Raw genomic sequence first — 21978 nt, forward strand, 5'->3', positions numbered from 1 at the left:
ATAATCCGACAGCAACGAAATCGGCGGCGCACGTGTCACGCCTGTAAATTCACAACTAATATGTGTATTAAACCCTCGTTCAGGAATCGGTCTCTTGCTCTCTCTTGACTTTCTCGCTCTCTCTCTCAGAGGAGTCGCTTGGCAGTGGCGCTTGCCCCTCGGTGGAGTGTGGCAGAGGCTGTCTCTCGTGGGGATCTGGCGGAGCGTGGTGGACGCCCGAGCTCGCGCGGATCCGGCGGCGTGACGTTGGAGGACGTACGTGGCGACAATCGTCAGTGTGAAGATGGGGCCGCCTAATCTGTATGCCTAGAGGTCAAGGGCCACTAGATCTAGCCGCTTCGAACCTTCATGGCGATGGTTTGGGAGGTGCGACAACAACGACGGGTTTGGAGGTGCGATGGCGTCAGCGGTTGGTAGATCCGCCTCTTTTGCCTCCCTCTCGTGATTCTTGTGATTGTTGATGTTTATTCATGTTTGTTTGTCTCGGTATTGATCTTGAGGATCGAGATGTGTTGTTTGTAGTTCATGTGTTGATGTGTTCATGGATTTGGGGCATCATTTTTGGGATTTGGGTTATCATTTAGGATCTAGGGAATCTCAAGGATACGCAGACTCGATGTATTGAGCTGTTTTTTTTTGGCTCGTGTGCATCTCAAAGGTGCCGGTTGTGGAACCAACAACAATGCGTGATCCGGGGTCATTAGTACCACCTCTGGGATGCTAATTAGGAAATCCAGCACCTATGGAGGTTTCCCAGCCAGCATCGATGACTCCTTTTTAAGTAGTGAGGGCTACTTTTGCAATGACACTGAGAAGGTCATCACGTACAGCAAGTGTTGGGTCCATTGTCGTCACACTGGTGGAGGAGATGACAGGATGTTCTCTGTTGACCTTGAGGCTATGGAGGTAACTAAATGCAAAGATGTGTGTGAACTACTTATCCATGTGAGCTCCCTTGGTTGCCTACTTTACCAGCATGTGTAATTCATTGTGAAAGACGGGGCAAGGTTCATTACTACAAAACATCAAAATAGGTGTCGCCACTACATTTGCCGGTACTACTAAAACCAGCACCTATAAGCCTTTTCCCACCTCCACGGGTTGAAATTGTAAAAAACCGGCACCTTTAAGTAATTATAGGTGTTGGTTCTAAATAAAAACCGGCACCTATTATATTCTGTGTCGATTTTTTAAAAAAAACCGGCACCTATAATATATTATAAGTATCGGTTAATTAAAAACCAACACCTTTTAGATATTATAGGTGCCGGTTTTTTTTTGAAAAAAACCAACATCCCAGAAATCGAGCCGAGACAGAGCTGAGCCGGCGGGCCCACCACGACAGGCAACGCGAGGGGATAAGGTCGAGGGCTCGAGGCTCTCTCTCTTCTTCGTTTCTTCTACCTTCGCCTCTTCTTCGTCTCTCGTCTCGCCTCTCTCCCTCCCTTCTCTCACGCTGCCGGCGGCTAGGTAGCGGAGGCGGCAGCGGCGACCACGCCCTCCCCTCCGCCAGATCCGGTGGGAGGGGAGGCGGCGGCGGCAGGAGGGGAGGCGGTGGCGGGGTCGGCGAAGTTGGCGGCGGGCGGGGAGGCTCGATGTAGGGAGGCAGCGGTGGGCTCGCTGGCGGGGAGGAGCCCTCCCCTCTGCCAGATCATGCGGGAGGGGAGGCGGACGTAGGGGCGACGGGCTCACTGGGGCTAGGTGGCGGCAGGTGGCGCGGCGACGGGCTCGTGGAGGAGACGCGGTGGCGGCCGATAGTGGATCCAGGCGTCGTCACCATCGTCGTCGCGGCCGTCATTGTTGTCCCGGCCAGCGGTCGATCTGCGCGCTCGAGGCTAGTTGGTGGTGGATCCAGATTTTGTCGTCGTTACGGTCGGCAGCAGATCCAAGCACTGTTGCCGCCATCGTCATCACGGCCAGCGATGGATCTACGCGTCGTCACCGTGGTTGTCGTTGTCACCGCCTGAGGGAAAAGAGGAAGGCCGGATGAGTTGGTGAGGGGCCTGAACCAATATAAATCTTGTTTTTCTATGTGTTTGATGTCGTTTTGTATAGATCCTTACTCCAACGTACCCTAGTGCCCTCAGGATACGGTGTACGAGTATCACCTGTCGATAGTTACCATGCATGTTTTTTGGTGTCCCACAGTTAATAATATATGTTCTTTGGATATCCTACAGTAAAGATGGTAAACTTTTAAGTGTACTATCGCAAATTTTACCTTAAGATAAGGCAGATTACAATGTTTCGGTGTTAAAAATAGGAATCAGAAAAAAGTATTACAATGTCTGAGCACAACATGCGACAACAAAGCTTCTGAAGCAAACTATTAATTATGGAGTTATATCATGTGGATAACGATATGGGATTACAAATATAGATATGCATGTATGCGTTAATTTCACCACACAGCTGTACTACTCGATCACCTCTGTGCTCCGGTGCCTCTCATGATTCATCCATGTCTTGTGTGCCCATATTTAGTTGAAATCGCTGCCCAGCCAAAGATTACCACGCAGGGCCAATATGTAATTAGCGTTCTAATAAGGAGAACACGTGCAATAACTGGCAATACCTGATTTCCCTTCCTAACATACATCGCTATTGCAACACGGGGTGCATGCAATGGCTCCGTGAATAAGCATAGAGATGCAATCATCATCATTACACAGATTGCAATTGCAGTCCATCGAGCCACTGGAGCCAGTACCAAATACATACCTAGCATAAAAGCAGCACCCAAACTTATCACCGAACTGAAGGCCAGGAATAAAGATATGTTGAAGTGCCGGCGACGGAGGGGCCAACTAACCATAGCCATTCCGGAGTACATGAGGTGGATGATGGCTAAAGTTGAGCAAATGAATGCTATTGTGTTGGCCATGGTGAATGCATCGAATATATACCTTCCAGCAAGTGTTGGTGTACCGCCATTGTAATGGTCGTCGGCTTTATATCCTCCAGGTATGGCTAAAATTGCGCCAAATGTGACAGTAACAATTAGTACTGATCCGATGCCTAGAGTTTGTGTTGAAGTTGTCAGTTTCTCTGATTCCTTCGCTTCGTCTGCCTGTTTTTTCTGAAAGTGATCTGCCCGACGGCAACCACCACTTGCATTGCAATGTGTTAATGCCAGCAATATCAGTTTTTCTGGGTTCTGCAAAGAAAACATATGGATCTGTAATTCAAAACTACTTAATTATTTTGCTTTGTTTGTACTGGAAAGTGGAAACACAAAAAGAGTGAGAAGTGTATTACCCATACATAGTAAAACCCTTCATGAATCTTACTCTCTGCTATTTCTAAAGGAGTCTGCCCCTGATTATTTAGTATATTTAAGTTTACTTTCCTGTTCCTTAGTAAAATACAAAAAATGTACTTATTTCCATTCCGCACTGCTATATGCATTGCAGTGTTGCCATCATTGTCTTGCATACTGAAAATCCTAGCCAATGATCGAGTACGGTGAGCATACTCAACTATATTCCATCTGCCCCTTTCAACAGCGACATGAAGGAAAGTCCTCCCCTTAAAATCTAGAAGACCAGCGATCTCATCAGGTTGCTCCTCAATTAAATATTTGATAGTCCGTATGGCACCTGAGGATGCAGCAACGTGTATCGGATACAATCCTTCAGAATCTTGCTGGTACAACTGAACTGGGTTGGCTAGCAGTACTGGAATGAGTGGAGTGCGTGACATCCACGTTATTACAGTATATTCACTAAGTGATGCAGCGAAGTCTTTACAAAGTGATGCAGCGAAGTGAAGTGGCGTGCTTCGATTTTTGTCAACTTGTTCTGCGAGGTCCTTGTTCCAATTCAGTAACATTTCAGTCATCTCTGCATATGTGGTGTTCAAGTCAAACTAGGTTGTGGCATACAAACTTTGCAGTAGCTAAGAAGAGGAATTGAACATAAATATATTTCTACAGAATCCACTTCTACAGTACGAAAATTAGACCATTTTTGGTTAATTTCTCCTTAAGGGGATTGAAGGTAATTCAGAGAGGAATATTCCACACTTATTGAGGTGTGAAATTAATCCCCCTCAATCCCCTTCAATCTTTTCCACACTTATATTAAGGCAGCTGTCATTGCCTGATACTCGGCTATGGATCTTAGCCCAACTAGGTGGCAGGCGATTTTCATGGGTTAGCTTTAGAAAGGCCTTATCACGAACTTTCGTTACCGACGGGTAAACGATGTCAATTTCGTGTCGTGTGGGCAAAGCGTGCAACCTCTGCAGAGATTAATGAACTGTTCGAACAGCCATGCCCACGATCAAGGGCGAGTGTAAGGTGTTTCTCATAGCGTAGATTTGTTTGACAAATGTTTCTGAAGTGGTTATTTGGAAAGGGTAACGTTACCAGAGTCCGCCTGTGTGGCAGACGGCTAACCTATGTGGTTAGGAACGAGTCTATGTGTCCTGGGGTGTCGTCCGACACCGAGGTGTTGTTAGGGCCATGATGGCGTTGTTGTGCTAAGATAACTATGTAGACTGTGTTGTTGTGAGAAGAAACTAATAGAGGAAACAAATTAGTTGTTGTTTGTTAATCATGACAAGTTATTGCAAAGCAACTTGTGGAATAGGTCGAGGCGTGAGCCTCCTCCCGATAACTAAAAACTTGATTCACTCACTAGGAGTTTTGTGAAATAAATCACTTTGCCAAAAAGGCAGCTTTCGCAAATAAAATCTTAGCCTCCTTGTTTAAGCCAAACATGTCATTCTTTCCTCTGGCTTGCTGAGTACGTTAAGTACTCATCCTCGCCCCTTATAATAATCTATAGAGTATGAAGATGAAGACGTCGACCCGACCGCCGAGGAGTATCTCCAGGAGCAAGCCGAGTATGAAGACTTCTAGATGTTTTGTGCCTAGCCCCAAGCCTCGCCTGTGGAATAAGTTAGTTGCCTAGGTTCTTAGCCTAGAGCATAGTTGCTTAGTCGCTTTGTCTCTCCGTGTGTTCGCTTCTGCGCCATCGCTTTTATGTTTTTCTGTGCTGTTGTGTTGCTCATCCATGGGCCTGTCCATAATAGCAACTTATGTAAGGACTACTATCCAGTGATGTAATAATGCAGTTTACTTTGATTCTACATTTATTCTGTGTGTACCAGCTAGTGTATCCTGGGACTGGTACTATATCACAGGTAATACATAACACCCTGATGTAAGTTAACTGTGTTTATGGCTAATGAATGTCGGGGCGTTACAGGCATGATGTTAAATATGTGATCCGAATTTTGGGCCCACAATATATTCGGATTAGTTATCTAATAGGACTCTACATTATAGGATTAGTTTCCTATTAGGACTCCTAGATTTCTCCTATATATATCCCTTGTAAGCCGCATGGGGAGGGTGCGATAGCCCAATGTATTCCCTGCGTTTGTATCCAATTCCTCTATAGTGATCATTGTCGGTCGGCGCCCGTGATTTTTTCCCGCAAGGGTTTTCCACGTAAAAATTCGTGTCTCCGTTGTGCATCTATTTTCATAATAAGTGGTATCAGAGCGTTGGAGTCGTCACCGTGCGATTGTCGTCCTGCCGATTAAATCTGGTTGGCCTGATCAGTTTGCTGCCCGGTTGCACTTGTGTTTGTCGTCGTCGACGTGTTCTGTTCTGCTCGGCCAGATCGATTCCGCCGTGATCAAATTGGCCTTCAGCGCTTCGAGTCCGACGCGGAGTCGGTGTTTTTGTGCGAGGAGAAAAAGGCGATGCAGCAGCCGTCGTCCATGCCTACGCAGCCGCACGCGTACGTCGAGGAAGCAGCAGCCGGTGTCATCCTCGAGCACACACAGGTGGAGAAAAATCAGAAGCCACCGAGAGCCATTGCTTCTGTTCTGTTCACGTGAATTAATTTTCACGGTTGGAAATTTGTGGCACACGGAGTTTACCAGGAATTCAAGTTCTGTGCATTGCTTCGGTTCTGTCGAGGTGAATCCAAATTCACTTTCAATTGCTACGTTCACACGCCATGTTTACCAGGAGGTTGTATACGGAGATCAACTTTGTTATATGCACCCAGAGTGTTTCGCGTTTCTGCTAGAGTTTGACAAATTGTACTAGCAGATTCAGGATTTTATTCCCAAGGCGAGTTTGAAGTTTGATCTACTGCTTTTGGATTGAGATGCAATATTCTCATTATGGCAAGTGAAGTTTCATTATGGCAAGTGAAGTTTTGTAGCGGGGTATTTACCTAGGAGGAGAAGTATGTTGAAAAAAAAAGAGAAGCACATCAAGTCGTCGAGAGGGAGCCTCGCTCCTGTCTAGATCACAAGGTGATCAAATTTTTTTGGCGAATTTCGCTACCATTGTACCCAACATACCAGGAGGTTATCAGGGGATCTAAGTACTTCGTTTTGTGCACAAGAATTTTTCGCGTTTCTGTTTGGATTCCAGAAATTCATGCCAGATTTTATTCCCATGGCGAATTTGAAGTTTGTGCACCAGTTTCGCGTCTCTGCTAGGTTCAGACAAGTTAATACTAACAGATTCAGGATTTGTTCCCAATGGCGAGTTTGAAGTATGGTCTACCTCTTCAGGATTAAGGGTGTTATGGATTATAGTCCAAGTGACTATTTGGCGCACATTGATTTTATCATCACGAGGTTGTTTGGAGATTAAAGTTTTTTATGCTACAAGGGAAATTCGTCTCAAGGTGGAGATTGTTAAATATGTGATCCGAATTTTGGGCCCACAATATATTCGGATTAGTTATCTAATAGGACTCTACTTTATAGGATTAGTTTCCTATTAGGACTCCTAGATTTCTCCTATATATATCCCTTGTAAGCCGCATGGGGAGGGTGCGATAGCCCAATGTATCCCCTGCGTTTGTATCCAATTCCTCTATAGTGATCATTGCCGGTCAGCGCCCGTGGTTTTTTCCCGCAAGGGTTTTCCACGTAAAAATTCGTGTCTCCGTTATGCATCTATTTTCATAACACATGATGTCTAGGAGGCTTTGTTGTTGGAGGTCCGGGTTGAGGAGGAGTACGTGATGGTAGCGGATGCGGACGCAAAAGCCCGAGATCCACCGGAAGTGGCGCCGGTACTGAAGGCCAAGGAAGAGGCAGCTGCCACCGGATCTGGTGTGTGTGTGTGTGTCACCTGCCGCTGGCCTTAGCTGCTGCTTGCCAAGACCTACTCCATTGACGCCACACCATAGTCTCTACATTAATGTCGCCGCCACGCTGTGGACCATGCAAGCCCACCAACCTCTACTACTCAGGGTTCCTGTTTGCACAAACACAAGCGCTAGAGCTTATGTGCCCTCGCCATCCATATAAGCGTCAAGCACCGTCTTGAATAAGACAGAAGTGAGCAGTGTGGGGAAAGGTTGTGGCTGAGTTGCAGAGTCTACAAGAGGCAAAATGGACTTTTTCACGCCACCCATGCTAGCAGTCCTACTTCTCACACCACTTAGGCGGAAGTGGCAAAATATTAGGAAACCTTCTCTCTCCGATGGAAAAAGTGTAGGACCAAATCTAACAGTGGCATTTAGAAAAGAGCCACTTATTAGTTGTGGACTAGCACCGATAACAGAATGCGGAAAAATGTTATAGGAGATCCAACACCGATGACAATAAGGAGGCATGATATTTGTTAGAGGGGTATTTCAACCGAACCCTACTCCTAGGCATTGTGTTGCTCCCCAAACTAGTATAACTATAATATACCACAGTACCAATATCCCTCCAACAGCTAAGACAACTAGTCATTCCCTCGCCTAAGTTATTAGGTGGTGGCTAGAGAGGTTAGGATTAGAGTTCGACATTACTTCTATCCTAAACACATCCTCCGAACCCTACAATATTCTGAGACACTGTGTGTTGCTCCCAAAACTACTACAACTATAATATACCACAGTACCACCAATAACCCTCGAGCAACTAAAACAGCTAGTCATTCCCTCGCCTAAGTTATCAGGTGGTGCCTAGAGAGTTTAGGACAAGAGTTCGACATTACTTCTATCCTAAACACATCCTCCCTCTATAAAAAGTAATTCTGGCTATAAATATAGACGTAGTTAGAATTTCTTTTGTTACATAAGAGTCTTATAACTTCTTCTTTCCAACTGACATTGTATGTATATTTTAAGCAAACTTAATCGGCAATGTTTGCAGTCATTGCCTATTTATTATCATAGGGCAAACTTCGGAAAGTAGGTCGCTAGGCTAGGTACAAGCTCCCTCAATGCTGATTATTGTAAGGCATGTTTTATTATTATATTTTGGAATAATATATAATACTTCTTCAGTTATAAATATTTGATGTTTATGACAAAATTTAGTAAAACTTCTGAAATTCTTACCATCGATGATTCTCAGAACATGGAATGGTATAGGTAAATTTGTATTTTAAAAAATACCATCATGGTATTATAAAATTATTAGATTTATAAACGTATCCTAATTAATATATATAACATTGATGCTTGGGATTTTAAAGAAGTTTGACCAAAACTTGTCCTAAGCATAAAAATTAATGATTAGAGGGATTTAAAATAAGTATGAAGTACCGTACAAAATTAACATGAAATGAAAAGGTATATATATGAATTGCACACGTACCTTTGCCTTGGAGAACCGCTGCATGCAATGCGTTCTGTCCACTTAGGCCCGAATATGAAAGCTTCTCTGGACTCATTTGATGCAATAACTTTGCGATGTCACTACGTTGTAGCACGATAGCTAGGTACAACGGTGAAATTCCTGCTTCATCCGTAGGGGAACTAGCCAATTCTGGATCGAATTCAAGAAGCTTGGTGATCATTTCCTTGTTTCCGATGCGGATTGCATCATGCAAGGGAAGAAAGGCCGTCCCCTTTCTCAGAACTTCCTTCAGTCTAGCCGCTACCTGCAGATTTGACCTCGGTTTATTAGCCAGATCAATTAGAAAAGAAACCATTTGGGAATGGCCAGCCCTGACAGCGCAGTGCAAAGGCGTGCCGCCTTTGTTGTTCTGCGCCAGCAGGAGATGCGGGGCCTTGCTGCAGATGATCTCCGCACTCCTCAGGTAGCTCCAGCCATCACCGGAGGTGGCCAGAACATGCAGTGCCGTGTCGCCTTCAATGGTGACCCCCTCCAGGTCCAGGCATGACTGATGCCCATCATCACCAGAAGCTTTCTGCGTCGTCGCCATGGTAGGAATTGCAGGGTTAGCTTGGTCCAGGGGCGACGAGCCTGCAGAGGGTGCAGGCCGGCGATGACAAGCACCTGCTTCCTCTTTAGCAGCCTTCGTCTGTTGCGTCGCAGCTTCCATGTTCAGAAGAATGTGCTCGGTTATCCCATCGCAATCACCTCGCGATGCTAGGAATAGCAACCACGGATTCATGGGAGGCTTTGCGGTGTCCTCCTTTGCTTTGGCCACCGTCAGTTTGGCTTTGACTGCCGATGCCATGATGGGCGGCGGTGGAGGAGCACCGAGGCTAGCTAGGGGCGGTTGGCAGCTGGGGGCTTGCGGTGGGTGCTGGTGCTGGTGCAGCGGCACTACCACTACGACTCGATAATATTGTGGTTAATCAAGGAGGGTCACTTGCAGTTGCAGCTAATTATTTGCTGGGCACTGTTGTGATCTGCCTACGTATAATCCACGTTAATTTATAGGTTCATTGATCGGGGAGTATATTGTTTGCCTTCGGCAATACGCGACAAACCACGAGCAACAACATTGTTCGACACAAAAATATATCATGTGTACATGTGATTGTGCTTTTTTTTTTTTTTTTTTTTTACCTTGATGCTGGGGACGGTGCATCTGTCGCGCGACTACCAGCCATAAAAGCTCTCACTCGCCGTCTGCTGGCAGGGAGAGATATCCACGGTGTGTTGGAGTTTCTAATTCAAGATCTTCTTACTTTAGCCAATAAACAATCATCCTCTCTTAATTATAATCAATTCACTGACCTACGTTTGAAGCCATCAATGATTCCTCTGGATTTTCACTTTTCCTTTCTTTCTTCTTCTCTGTTTCTTCTTCATTTTGTTTCTTCTTCTTCTTCAAGAACCCCTTTGAATCGTAGGAATGAAAAAACAGAGGAATAGGAAAAACACAGGATTCAGGAATACAATTGTAAAACAGAGGATTGCAAAACACATGAAAAACACAGGAATAGCTGTTTGATTGGACCACAGGAAAAACGTAGGAATCAGATGAGAGAGATAGAGTCAAAGGAAATGTTCCAAGAGATTAGACCTCTTGCTAACTTTCCTCCAAAATGTGCATAGGATTACACATTCCATAGGAATTTTAAAGGATTGGATAGGATTCAATCCTTTGTTTCAAAGGTCTTCATAGGATTTTTTTCCATAGGATTGAAATCCTCCAAAATTCCTATATTTTTCCTACAAATCAAAGGGGCCTAGATCGAACGGGCGATTGTATTAGGATTTTAAGATTAGAGAGAGTTTGACTGTGACCTCTGCCATTGTTTATATGACGATACTAGTGGGGCTCAGCGGTATTATCTCCAACTAAAATTGAGTCCTTATTTTACCGATCACAAAAAAAAAATTCTCTTATTTGGTTTCTTGTTGGGAAATGAAAACGATGGGATTTTATCCCTTTCCTAACTAACTGGCATTAGCCGATAAAATCAACCAACACGGTGATCAATCTGACATTGTTTATTTTCCTTTTTGGATTTAGTCCTTTTGCGATTGTGTTGTTGCCAGATGATTATATCGCTTACCTAATGTGCCGCATGTTAATTAATCATCCTACTTTTAACTTTTCTTAATGAGTAAATTTCACAAAACTACATATGCTTGTGATGGTTGATTTTATTGACTCACTGTCGATAAGGATTAGGAAAGAGATTAACCACCAATTTACTTCCCAATCAAGAAAGAAAAAAAATAAGAGATTAGATTTTGTTTTGTCTGATCGGTGTAAAATAGAATTCCAAACCAATTAGAGATAAACCCCCGAGCCCCACCAGTGTCGATATATATGAGAAATAGGAGAAGACGCAGATGTGACGCCGGATCTCTCCCTGAACCCAAAACCAATTGTCTAATCGGTTAGACACTGGAAGGGGTTTGTGAGACATCTCTAGACGAAGAAGAAGAAAGAAGAGAAACAGAGAAGAAGGAAAAGCAAGAATCAAGCATAAATTTCAATGGCTTCATCTCAGGTCAGCTAGATCAATTAATTTCCGCATAATCAGAAGGTGATCATATTTAGGCTAAGACTCAAATTAATTAATTGGATTAAATTACAACAGCTTGGACCAAATTTTCACAAAACTACAAATTTAAATATGTGTATCACAAAACTACAGATTTAGTGTCAAACATTTCACGGAACTACAGATTTAATGCACCATTCATAAAACTACATATGTAGTGAAAAAGTTATCAAAGAATTACATATTTTAGAGTTTATCCATAGCACGATTATTTATGTAAAGTTACAAAATCTATAGTTTTGTGAAAATTAGTTGTTAAATCTATAGTTTTGTTACATAATACCTTTAATATGTAGTTTCGTAATAAATTTGGCAGTAAAACTGTAGTTTTATGAAACACATTCTTAAATATGCAGTTTTATGATAGTTTGATCAAAAATATGTGTAGTTTTGTAAAATTTACTCTTTCTTAATCTTGACTTTTTAAGTTGTTGGAGTTATATGGGCCTTGTCCATGTAATAGAAGAATAATCAAAGGCTTACCTAATGTAATAGTTGCATGCATGTGAACTTTAGTGCCATTCTGTTGATCTACTAAGAATAAATATCAGTGTATAAGGAATAATACATTCTTCTTGCTACTTCAAGAATAATACTATCAGTTTACGAGAGAACTTGAGTAAACACACGCTCTCACATGTGGCTTAGTCCTGGTAAGCGGATAAGGGCTCCTAGCTTGTTACATCATTTTAGCTATAATATCAAATTTATATATATAATAAATGTGCGCTTATATTTTCAACACGACTTATCAGATTAATAAAGTAGCTTCAACGACCAAAGAATGAAAGAAAGAACCTACACATTGCTTGGCATTTGGAAACACGTTAACTTTTGCCGCATGCAACATTTGCAGCTTTTTTATTTTTAATTCTGTGGTGACTATGTTCTTTTCCTCTTCGGGCAAATCGAATGTCGGTATCATGCCTGCAGGAACTGATTCCTTTCCAGCCGTACAATGTGTAGTGAAGATTGAGCTTTTGCTTTTGTTCAAAGATTGCTGGAAATTAATTTCATCCCTTCCGGACACTAGCACGCAAACACTACATCAATAACGACTACTCACAATTATAACGATTAAACCAACCTTACAACCCAATAGTTTCAGACATAGAGACTCATATGTAACGGCACTAAAAAACGTGGAGCTGTTACAGGTGTGAAAATTCAACTTAAAAAAAGAAAAATTAGGCTCATAAGCTATCACAGATCTGAAAATTCACAATAATAATAATAAAAAAGAAAAATCACCCTGTCTCCATCCCCCCTCCTAGCATCCTACCTAGGGGTGAAAACGCGGTATGCAAAGTTCCCGACCGTACCGATACCGTTTTCGCAAAACTAATATAATAATAATATTTTTACTGATGTTACCGTTTTCAAAATTTAGTTTTTTTTAATTTCTGTCAGCGTGGCATTGAAGTTAGCACTAAATAGATGAATTCATAAATATGGAAATTTCCCGACCATTTCCGTTCATTTTCGAAAAAAATAATAAAATAATGTACCGTTTCCGACCATTTCCGACCGTTTTCATCCCTAATCCTACCACCGATGGCCGTTGCACGATGGTGCGAACGAGTGTGTGGGGGGGGAGGGAAGGAAGGATGGTGCGGCCGTGGCTGGGGCGCGCGACGAGGGCGTTTATGTAGGATCGAGATGTCGACTAGAGGGGGTGAATATGTGATTTAAACTAGATGACACCTAATCAAAACTAACATAAGTTGTTAGGCTTGGTGAGGGACAATGTAAACTAAGCAACTAAGTTAAGTTTTGCAAACCTCGGGTGATATGAGCTCAAGTATATCACTATGAAAGTAAATAACACGCTAAGTTAGTTTTGCAATCCTAGAGTGATATGGGCTCAAACATATCTATATGAAAGTAAATTGCACAAATGTACATGCAAAAGGTAAATGAGACAAGAGACAAGGAGTTTTTCACCCGAGGTTCAGAAACTCGCCGGTTTCTTAATCCCCATTGAGGCGAGCCCAACTTCATCGCTCAAAACCACGAAGCCACTGCAAGCCCTCTTCATCAATGTAGCACCCATATTTTATCACGCACGTGTCTTGTCGCCCGCCTTCTTCCGGGAAGCCGCCGAGCTCGCGTCTCCCTCTCTCTCGTGTTTCATCGCCACCGCGTGTGACGTCGCCCGCGTCACCTCACTCTGAGAACTCTACCGCCCAAATCCCGGCCGTAGCCATCGTCGGCCGCGCGTCACCCATGTTCCACCGCCGTTCCTGCTCTCCGCGCGTCACCTCATGTCACGTCGCCGTCGTTTTCGCCGTCGAATCACCACCAGTGTGTGACGCCACTCCATCACATCGCCGTCCTCTCCGCCCCGGAATCCCGCCCTAGATGCTAGCCGTCTACCCCCAAAATGCCGTGCCTAGACCGCCAGCTCGCCACCGCGTCACCCGCCTATAAAAGGGGAACCCAAGCCCCTTCCTTGCCATCACCATATCCATCTCTCTCTCCTCTTTCCCTCTCTCGTTCACCTCTCTGTGCCGCCGCCTAGAGCCGCCGCGCCCCGCCTTCGAGTGCCGCTGTCGCTGGCGGAGCTCCGCCGAAGGTAGTCGCCGCCTTCCCCGGCCGCCGGTCGCAGAGCCGCGCCTCGCCGCCGCGGCGTGCCGCCTGTGCCCCGGCCGGGTCGAGCATAGCGAGAGGAGGAAGAAGAGAAGCCGAGCCGAGCCACTGCCAAGTTGGCCCCACCTCCCTTTCCTCCCTCCCATCACTGATAGCCGGGCCCCGCACCTCCCTCTCTCCCTTAAGCAGCAAACAAGCCGGGGCCCGCGCATCATTCCTTCCATCTATCATTGATAGGTGGGCCAACCCCTTGCCGTCCGCCTTTAGTGATGAATATTCCACGGAATATTCCTTTTCCGTTTAATATTTTGATTTCTAAATATTCCAGAAAATCCATTTATCCTTTGAAAATCCATAGTAAATCAACCCCGATTGACCCCGTTCAAGTTCCTAATTTTTTTTTAAAAAATTGAGATCTACACAGTGGCATCATTGTTTCTCTGATTTGAGCTTGTGTTTATTGCTTTTTGTTAATTAGTTTCGCTTTTCGCGTTTAGAGCCCGAGTACGAGGAAGCTCTGGACGCCGTTTTCGAGGGAGAAGACCCCAACCCTGTGCAAGCTAAGCCTCTTTGATCACATTGCCCCTATATTTACTAATATATGTTGTTTGAAAAAAATGCATTGCTTAGTTCACACGAATAACATGTTTAGGCCTCGGATTGTTTATACAACCGACGGACCAACCTAGTAGTCGCACTTATATTTTATAGGTTGATGTTTCCATATCTTTGATAGCTCCACAAATGTTTACGCTGGTATCGTTATACAATTACCAAGGTAGTTTTGCTTAGCCATGCTTACGTTGTTCGCCGTGTGGGAATCTTGGGTTATTCCAAATACTTGTTTAAAAATCCGGTACGTTGTACCGAGGAGTTCTAAAATAAAATGTGCTGTGAAAGTGGTGATGATGCAGAGTCATGCCTTTGCGGTTTGGCTACGTATTTACGTTAAGGATCGATTCCTTTGGGAAATCAATCCAAACACGTTGCAGTGCGACCACACGGATATTTATGGGATGCCTCTGGCTATGTAAATTGTTATCAAATGGGGGTTGGTGTGCCAATGGTTGTGGAATGCCGAGAATGAGGAGATGAAGTTTTACACATTTTTGCCCATCATGGGTGTCTTTTTGCCTCTATTGTGGCATGGTGCCAGTAGGAGTAGGAGACATCCTCGGTATTTCCTGAGTGGATGATGGTTGTCCTTAACTGATACTCGGCTATGGATCTTAGCCCAACTAGGTGGCATGTGATTTTCATGGGTTAGCTTAGGAAATGCCTTATCACGAACTTCCGTTACCGACGGGTAAATGGTGTCAGTTTCGTGTCGTGTGGATAAAGCGTGCAACCTCTGCAGAGATTAATGAACTGTTCGAACAGCCGTGCCCACGGTCAAGGGCGAGTGTAAGGTGTTTCTCATAGCGTATATTTGTTTGACAAAGGTTTATGGAAAATTGGTTATTGGGAAGGGTAACGTTTCCAGAGTCCGCCTGTGTGGCAGACGGCTAACCTTTGTGGATAGGAACGGGTCTGTGTGACCTGGGGTATCGTCCGACATCGAGGTGTTGTTAGGGCCGAGTTGGTGTTGATGTGCTAAGATAACTGTGTGGACTTTGTGTTGTTGTGAAAGTGAAAAGAAACTAATAGAGGAAACAAATTAACTGTTGCTTGTTAATGTGACAAGTTGTTGCAAAGCAACTTGTGGAATGAGTCGAGGCGTGAGCCTCTTCCCGACAACTAAAACTTGACTCACAAGGAGTTTTTGTGAAATAAATCACTTTGCCAAAGGGGCAGCTTTCGTAAATAAAACCTTAGCTTCCTTGTTTAAACCGAACATGTCATTCTTTCCCCTAGCTTGCTGAGTACATTAAATACTCACCCTTACCCCTTATAATAAGCTATAGAGTTCGAAGACGAAGACGTCGACCCGACCATTGAGGAGTATCTCTACGAGCAAGCCGAGTATGAAGACTTCTAGATGTTTCGTGCCTAGCCCCAAGCCTCGCCTGTAGAATAAGTTAGTTGCCTAGATTCTTTGCCTAGTGTGTAGTTGCTTAGTCTGTCCGTATTGTTCGCTTCTGCACCATCGCTTTATGTTTTTCTGTGATGTTGTGTTGTTCATCTATGGACCTATCCATGATGGCAACTTTGTAAGGACTACTACCTAGTGATGTAATAAAGTAGTTACTTAGATTCCACATTTATTTTGTGTGTACCAGCTAGTGTATCCTGGGACTGGTACCATCTCACAGGTAATGCATAACACCCTGGTGTGAGTTAGCTGTGTTTATGGCTAACGAATGTCAAGGCGTTACAATCAAGCGGTGGGCAAGGTGGGAGTTGGCCCTCGAAGTGAAATACCCAAGCCTCGATCACTAGGGGTAGTTCTTCCTTCAATCCAAATGTGGTGAACTCTAAACCACTCACAACTGGCGCTGGGCCTTCTCCACAATCTCTTTGGAGAGGTCACCAGGCAACACCTCCACAAGCCATCTAGGAGGCGGCAACCTCCAAGAGTAACAAGCGATGACCCGGCTCGCAGATGATCAAGCGCCACACTATCTTTACAATCAAGCAAATGCACTTGACTCTTGACTAATCAACCCTCGATCACACCTAATAGATGAACACAAGCACTAGAGAGTGTGAGAGAGTGTACAAAGGGTGTATGCAAGTGAAGCAAGTGCCAAGAGAGTCCCCTTGCTGCTAGTGAGGGAGTATTTATACCCCCACCAACAAAACCTAGCCATTAGAGGAGAAATCCCCCAACTCTGTGCACTGCCGGTCAGATCGCCATTGTCTGGCAGGTCAGACCGAACTACTTTGTAACGGCTAGAAAACTAGCCGTTACAGTGAAATTATTGAGCCCACTCAGCCCAACCGGTCAGACCGCCATACGGTGGCCAGTCAGACCGGCCATGGCTCGGTCAGACCGCCACCAGCTCTGTCTGACCAACTGTGGCTCTGGCGGCTCGGGTTTTCCACCCCAGAGCACACCACCCAGGCCCACAGCCACCTTCCAGGGGGCCGGTCAGACCGGCATTGAGCCATCGGTCAGACCAACATCTACCCGCCAGTCAGACCGGCCCCTGACAGAGTTAAATGAATATAGATTGAGAACCAAGTCTAAATGCAAATGACCTAATGTGGCATTTTAATCATCTCTTTGTTCAGGTCATTACCCCTCTTGATAGTACGGCAAAGCTATAAATAAAACTAGCAAATTTTGATCGCCTAACTCCTCGATCAATTAAAATAAAAACCTCTAGTGTTACCGTCTTCGTTCCTTTTGCTTTGCGCCATCGAATTTAGTCCAGGGTAATCATCCATGAACACATATCACGTGGTCCTAACTCAAAAAATATAACTCAAGAGAACGGTTAGTCCACATTTAGCTCTTGTCATTAATTATCAAAATTAACAACCGGGGCCTAGATGCTTCAGTCGGCGACGAGGAGTCATGATCTTTAGTACGTGTTGAAGGAAACTGTTGTAAAGATATATATATATATATATGTGGGATTGTGGGACTCGAACTCAAGATCTTTCACCTCAACCCTCACCCGTGTTACCATCCCACCTACTACATACATCTGATTTTGATAAAGATACTTTCTTTTTAAACTAACCCTAGAGACATCTTTAGTCCGAGTTGATGTTACCAACCGGTATAAAACATGTTGCCAACCGGTACTAAAAATATCTTTAATCCGGGTTGATGTTACCAACCAATACTAAAGATGCATTTTTAGTACCAGTTGGTAACACCAACCGGAACTTAAGGTATTTTTAGGGACTTGGACTTTTCGAACTGGTAGTAAAGCATATTTAGTACCGGTTCATCAGGTATATTTGTGTTTTGGGACTAGGATAAAAGATTTCTCTAGTAGTGTACGGATGTAAGAATATGTGCTAGTGGGATTTAGCTTTCACAGGTGCAGAGAAATCAATTTCTAGGAACCTAGCAACGACTTTCATGGTCATTTGTCGACCCACCTTTAGCCAAGTATCTACAAAAATTACGTATTGTGCACACGCACAAAAGAGCCATGCATCCCATGAAAATACTAAACAAAGCAAAGGCTCTCCATGTCACTACTCCTTTTAATCCTAACGATCGACCCAATTCTTCAAGTACTAGACAAAGCAACGGAGGATGGCACCTTATCATGTCTAAGTGGCCGGCAAGCTAGGATGCGAACATCCCTCTACACAGATGATATCGCAATCTTCGTCGCACCAACCTAACAGGATGTTTTCATCCTTAGCTCAAACCCTAGAGGTCTTTGGTGAACCCACGGGCTTGCACTACTTAGAAAAAGCATTTTACCCGATGTGGGGTCTTTTTTTCGCAGGCGGATATGACCCTTGGAGCCAAATGACCGCCTACAAAAATATAAATCGGGGTGAAATTCGCTGTCAGACCACTTAAGCGGCGCCAACGAAAATAATTTTCGCAGGCGGACCATTTAAGCGGTCCGCCTGCAAAAATCGTACCTACCAAAAAAAAAACTTAACTCCTTATCTTCTCCTCTCACCCCCTCCCCACCACTCATTTCCCTCTCAACTCTCTCTCTCTCCCTCCCTCAACACTTCTCCTCTCCCCACCGGCCGGGCCCGTCGTCCCCCTCCCCTCCCTCCCTCCCCGCCGGAGGGGGAGCGACGGCGGTGGTGCGGACGCAGCGGCGGCGGCACGGACGCGGAGGCGGTGGCATGGACGGCGACTGTGGTGGCGCGGAGCCGGTGGTCGGGGCGCATTTTTTTGTTCGTCCAGAGGATTTTCGCAGGCGGGCCATTGGGCGATGATTTTCGCAGTCGTTTATCTACAGGCGGTCCTTCCCCCGCCTAGAAAAACAACTTTTGGCCGCCTGCAAAAATGTTTTTTTCTAGTAGTGTTGAGAGCTAATTAACCTGCAAAAGAGTCAAATGGCACCAATTCACTGCTTTAATTAGATTAACCTAAACAACATCATGACGAACTTCCTTGCCACACAAGGTGATTTCCTGATCACCTATCTAGGCCTGCCCCTCTCGTTGACGAAACTTGGGAAAGCGCATCATCAACCGCTGATAGACAAGGCATCATATACAAGCTTCCTCTTTAGCAGGGAAAACTCCTCAACCATGCGGGAAGAACAACTTTGGTCAAAACGGTTCTCATGGCCCAGGCGATCTACCACTTAACTTCAATCAAGTTACCTAAGGCCATGTTCCAAGCATTGGACAAGATAAAACGAAAGCTCCTTTGGGCCGGTAGTGTAAACCTCTCCGGTGCCCCGGGGGGAGGGGGGGGAGGGAGGGACCTCCAACGTTTTGCTCAAGCACTAAGCTCTGCGCTGGCTTTGGTTTGAATGGGTGGCACTAGACAAACCTTTGGTGCAGCATGCCGATGCCTTGCAAATTGCAATGAGAAATACATGGCTATTTTTAATGCGGCGATGGAAATCAGGGTCAGCAACAACAACAAGACTATCTTCTTGAACGACAAATGGTTGAATGGCCAAATCCCATGGTCCATTGCACCGAATATCTACGCGTCTCAAGAAGGAAGAACATATCAGTTAACGAGGCTATTTCAAACAACAATTGGGTAGGTGACCTCCTGCCTATGCACTATGCCACAGCCCAGCATTTTCAACAATTTGTCAAGCTCCGGATGCAAATCCACACAATCGACTTGCTGCCAAACACCGAAGACTGCATCAAGTGGAGGTTCACTGAGCATGGCCAATACTCGTCCAAATCAGCCTACATGATACAGTTCAAAGGAGCAATAAAAATAGTTTTTTAAGAACATCATATGGGACACATGGGCACCATCGAAGTGCAAATTCTTCGCCTAGCTAATCATACAAAATATTGTTTGGATGGCTGACAGATTACAAGCGCGCCAATGGCCCAACCAATGGTTCTGCCCACTATGCCGAGCTACACCAGAATATGTAGTTCACCTTCTGGTCCATTGCAGATTGACAAGAAGAATTTGGGACTCAGTCGCAGCAACTCAGTACAAGATTGGTGGAACCTCCTCCTCACCTTACTGAACGCGCCAATGTAGCCCATAAAATCCCTAATCATCCACATCTCTTGGGAGCTTTGGAAGGAAAAAAAAACTCCAAAGCGTTCATGGAGCTTGCAAACACACCAATGAGCACCCTGGCAAAAATCAAGGAAGAGGCCACACTGGGTAGCGGTAGGGGTGAAAAAAGCTTATCTGAGTCCCCTCCTCTGGGAGAGTAGAACTCAGAGTTGGTCCAGGATAACCGAAACTCCCACCCCTTGAGGTAAATAATGAGGTGAAAAATTAATGTAGGTTATTCCTTGATGAAAAAAGGCAACAGTGCAGACAACAAAGTCATTCCTGATGACACTGGGCGACTTCCTCCACCTCGCTGCATCACCACTCTAGCTCGTCCTTCCCAAATGGTGACATGCAAGTGATGGCGCCGCATAGTCACCAACGCCAACTTCCTATGTTGCTTTGATCACCCCGTCCGCGGAAGGTTGGCAGGTACTACCATCACTGCCTCCGATAGTCATGTCCTAACAACTACCATAGCCGCACCTTTTGTCCGTTCCACCTCACCGCTAGAAATGATTGGCCTCGATGCAAACTACTTCTTCCTTGATTTCATATAACACCCTGATGTTCAGACCGTTAAAAACTATTTTAATAAAAAAAATCTATTTTCAAACATTTTGGTTGTTTAAATGTTATTAAGGACATAAGCACCAAAAGATTTTAGTTGAATCCTTCCTTGCGACCATTAAAATTCCCAGTCCAAAAATCCCTATCAAAATTTCAATCCTGGGATAAGGAATTTCTCAATTCGAAATTACTCCAAAATTCTTCCAAAATTTGGGCCAGCAGTATAATGACGCTAGGGCAACCGGCCGCTCCCTCGCTTCTCTTGCTACCGCCTCTCTCTGTTGTCCTCTTTCGCTACCCACCACATATAAATCCGTGGTCATCCCCTCTTCTTCTCCAACCTCAGCCCACAGCGCCGTGCTTCAACCCTGAGCTCGCCGCCACCGCAAGGGCGGACTACCACTATGGGACGCGCTTAGGCTAGGCCAGGCAGCCCACGGGCCTTCCTGGCCGGGCAGCCCATGGGCCTTTTCTGCTTTTTCATTCCTCCGATGTCCATTTTACCCACCTCCGACCTGACTGTACCTGTCATCCTCTAAATCAAATCCAAATTATTTTTTCGAAAGTCTTAATTTTCTATAATCCCAAAAATGTTTTTGATTTCTAAGCTCCATATCTTTCCATCTGTAGCTCCGATTAATCCAATTCAAGTCTCATTTTTTCTTGAAATTGAGATCTATCTATCGACGAGCTATACCCGACAATGGTATTTATAGAGTATGGGGTCGTTTGTACCTAGATATACACAAGATTATAATAAGGAGACCAATGGAAGAACAATGATTTATATTGATTTGGGTTCTCAGGATGAGTAACAACTCTACTCAAGTTTATATGTGTATCTTGAAAAAAAACACCGTAGCATACGGATTACAAAGGGGAGCAAGTTAGATAATCTAACCTGCCGATTTGGATATGCCGAGTACGGCTCGATGAGTTGGTATCGACAACTAAGGCTCTGACTCTTCCAGATTATCTCTCAATGTGGCTTTGGCTATGGCTTTGTGATTCGATGTTTCTCCTCCCCACAAAGGGCCTTGTATTTGTACGGATGTCTTCTCCAAGTAGAATATGGGCTGAACAAAACCTTGTATTCTTTGGGTTGAACTCCAATGTCTTTTATTCCCACGAAAACAGTTTCCTTCCTGACTCACCTTATTACCATACTTGAATATACATTTCCGTATATCACGAATCCATATATGAGAGGTATGTCTTATATGTAACACTAACTCTATCTAATACTATTAGTTATTAATAATACTACATCCGTATCATATTATAAGTTGTTTTGACTTCTTTAAGATTGACTAAATTTATAAAAAAAATTAGTAATATCTATAATACCTAAATAGTTTTATAAAACTAACATTTAATATATTTTAATAATATGTTTGTTTTGTTTTAAAAATGGACATATATTTTTCTATAAACTTGATTAAGTTTTAAAAGTTTGAGAAAAAAATTAAAGTGACTTATAATATAAAACGGAGGGAGCAGTATTTTATTTTTAAGTTATTTTGGTTCTCTCTTTTTCGTGCGTACTCA

At 44.3% G+C, this 21978-nt stretch overlaps 1 protein-coding gene across 1 annotated transcript; it reads right to left on the reverse strand.

Annotated features, from left to right (window-relative positions):
* Nucleotides 1–2455: 2455 nt before the first annotated feature.
* Nucleotides 2456–9403, reverse strand: LOC127783643 (protein ACCELERATED CELL DEATH 6-like). The gene is made up of 3 exons (XM_052310837.1): nucleotides 8575–9403; nucleotides 3259–3842; nucleotides 2456–3157 (listed from the first exon to the last, which is right to left on the reverse strand). The coding sequence occupies exons 1-3, from the start codon at nucleotides 9401–9403 to the stop codon at nucleotides 2456–2458; spliced, it is 2115 nt and encodes a 704-aa protein (XP_052166797.1).
* Between the last annotated feature and the right edge of the window lie 12575 nt (nucleotides 9404–21978).

This window comes from Oryza glaberrima, chromosome 9, assembly GCF_000147395.1.
Source record: "Oryza glaberrima chromosome 9, OglaRS2, whole genome shotgun sequence".
NCBI lineage: Eukaryota > Viridiplantae > Streptophyta > Magnoliopsida > Poales > Poaceae > Oryza > Oryza glaberrima.

Excerpts from the sequence above, each read along its gene's own strand:
- LOC127783643 (XM_052310837.1), bottom strand. The coding sequence starts at position 9,403 with ATGGCATCGGCAGTCAAAGCCAAACTGACGGTGGCCAAAGCAAAGGAG. Across the intron at positions 3,843-8,574 it reads AGCGGTTCTCCAAGGCAAAG|AGATGACTGAAATGTTACTG; the intron begins GTACGTGTGCAA and ends CCACATATGCAG. Across the intron at positions 3,158-3,258 it reads AAGGGTTTTACTATGTATGG|AACCCAGAAAAACTGATATT; the intron begins GTAATACACTTC and ends TTTTCTTTGCAG.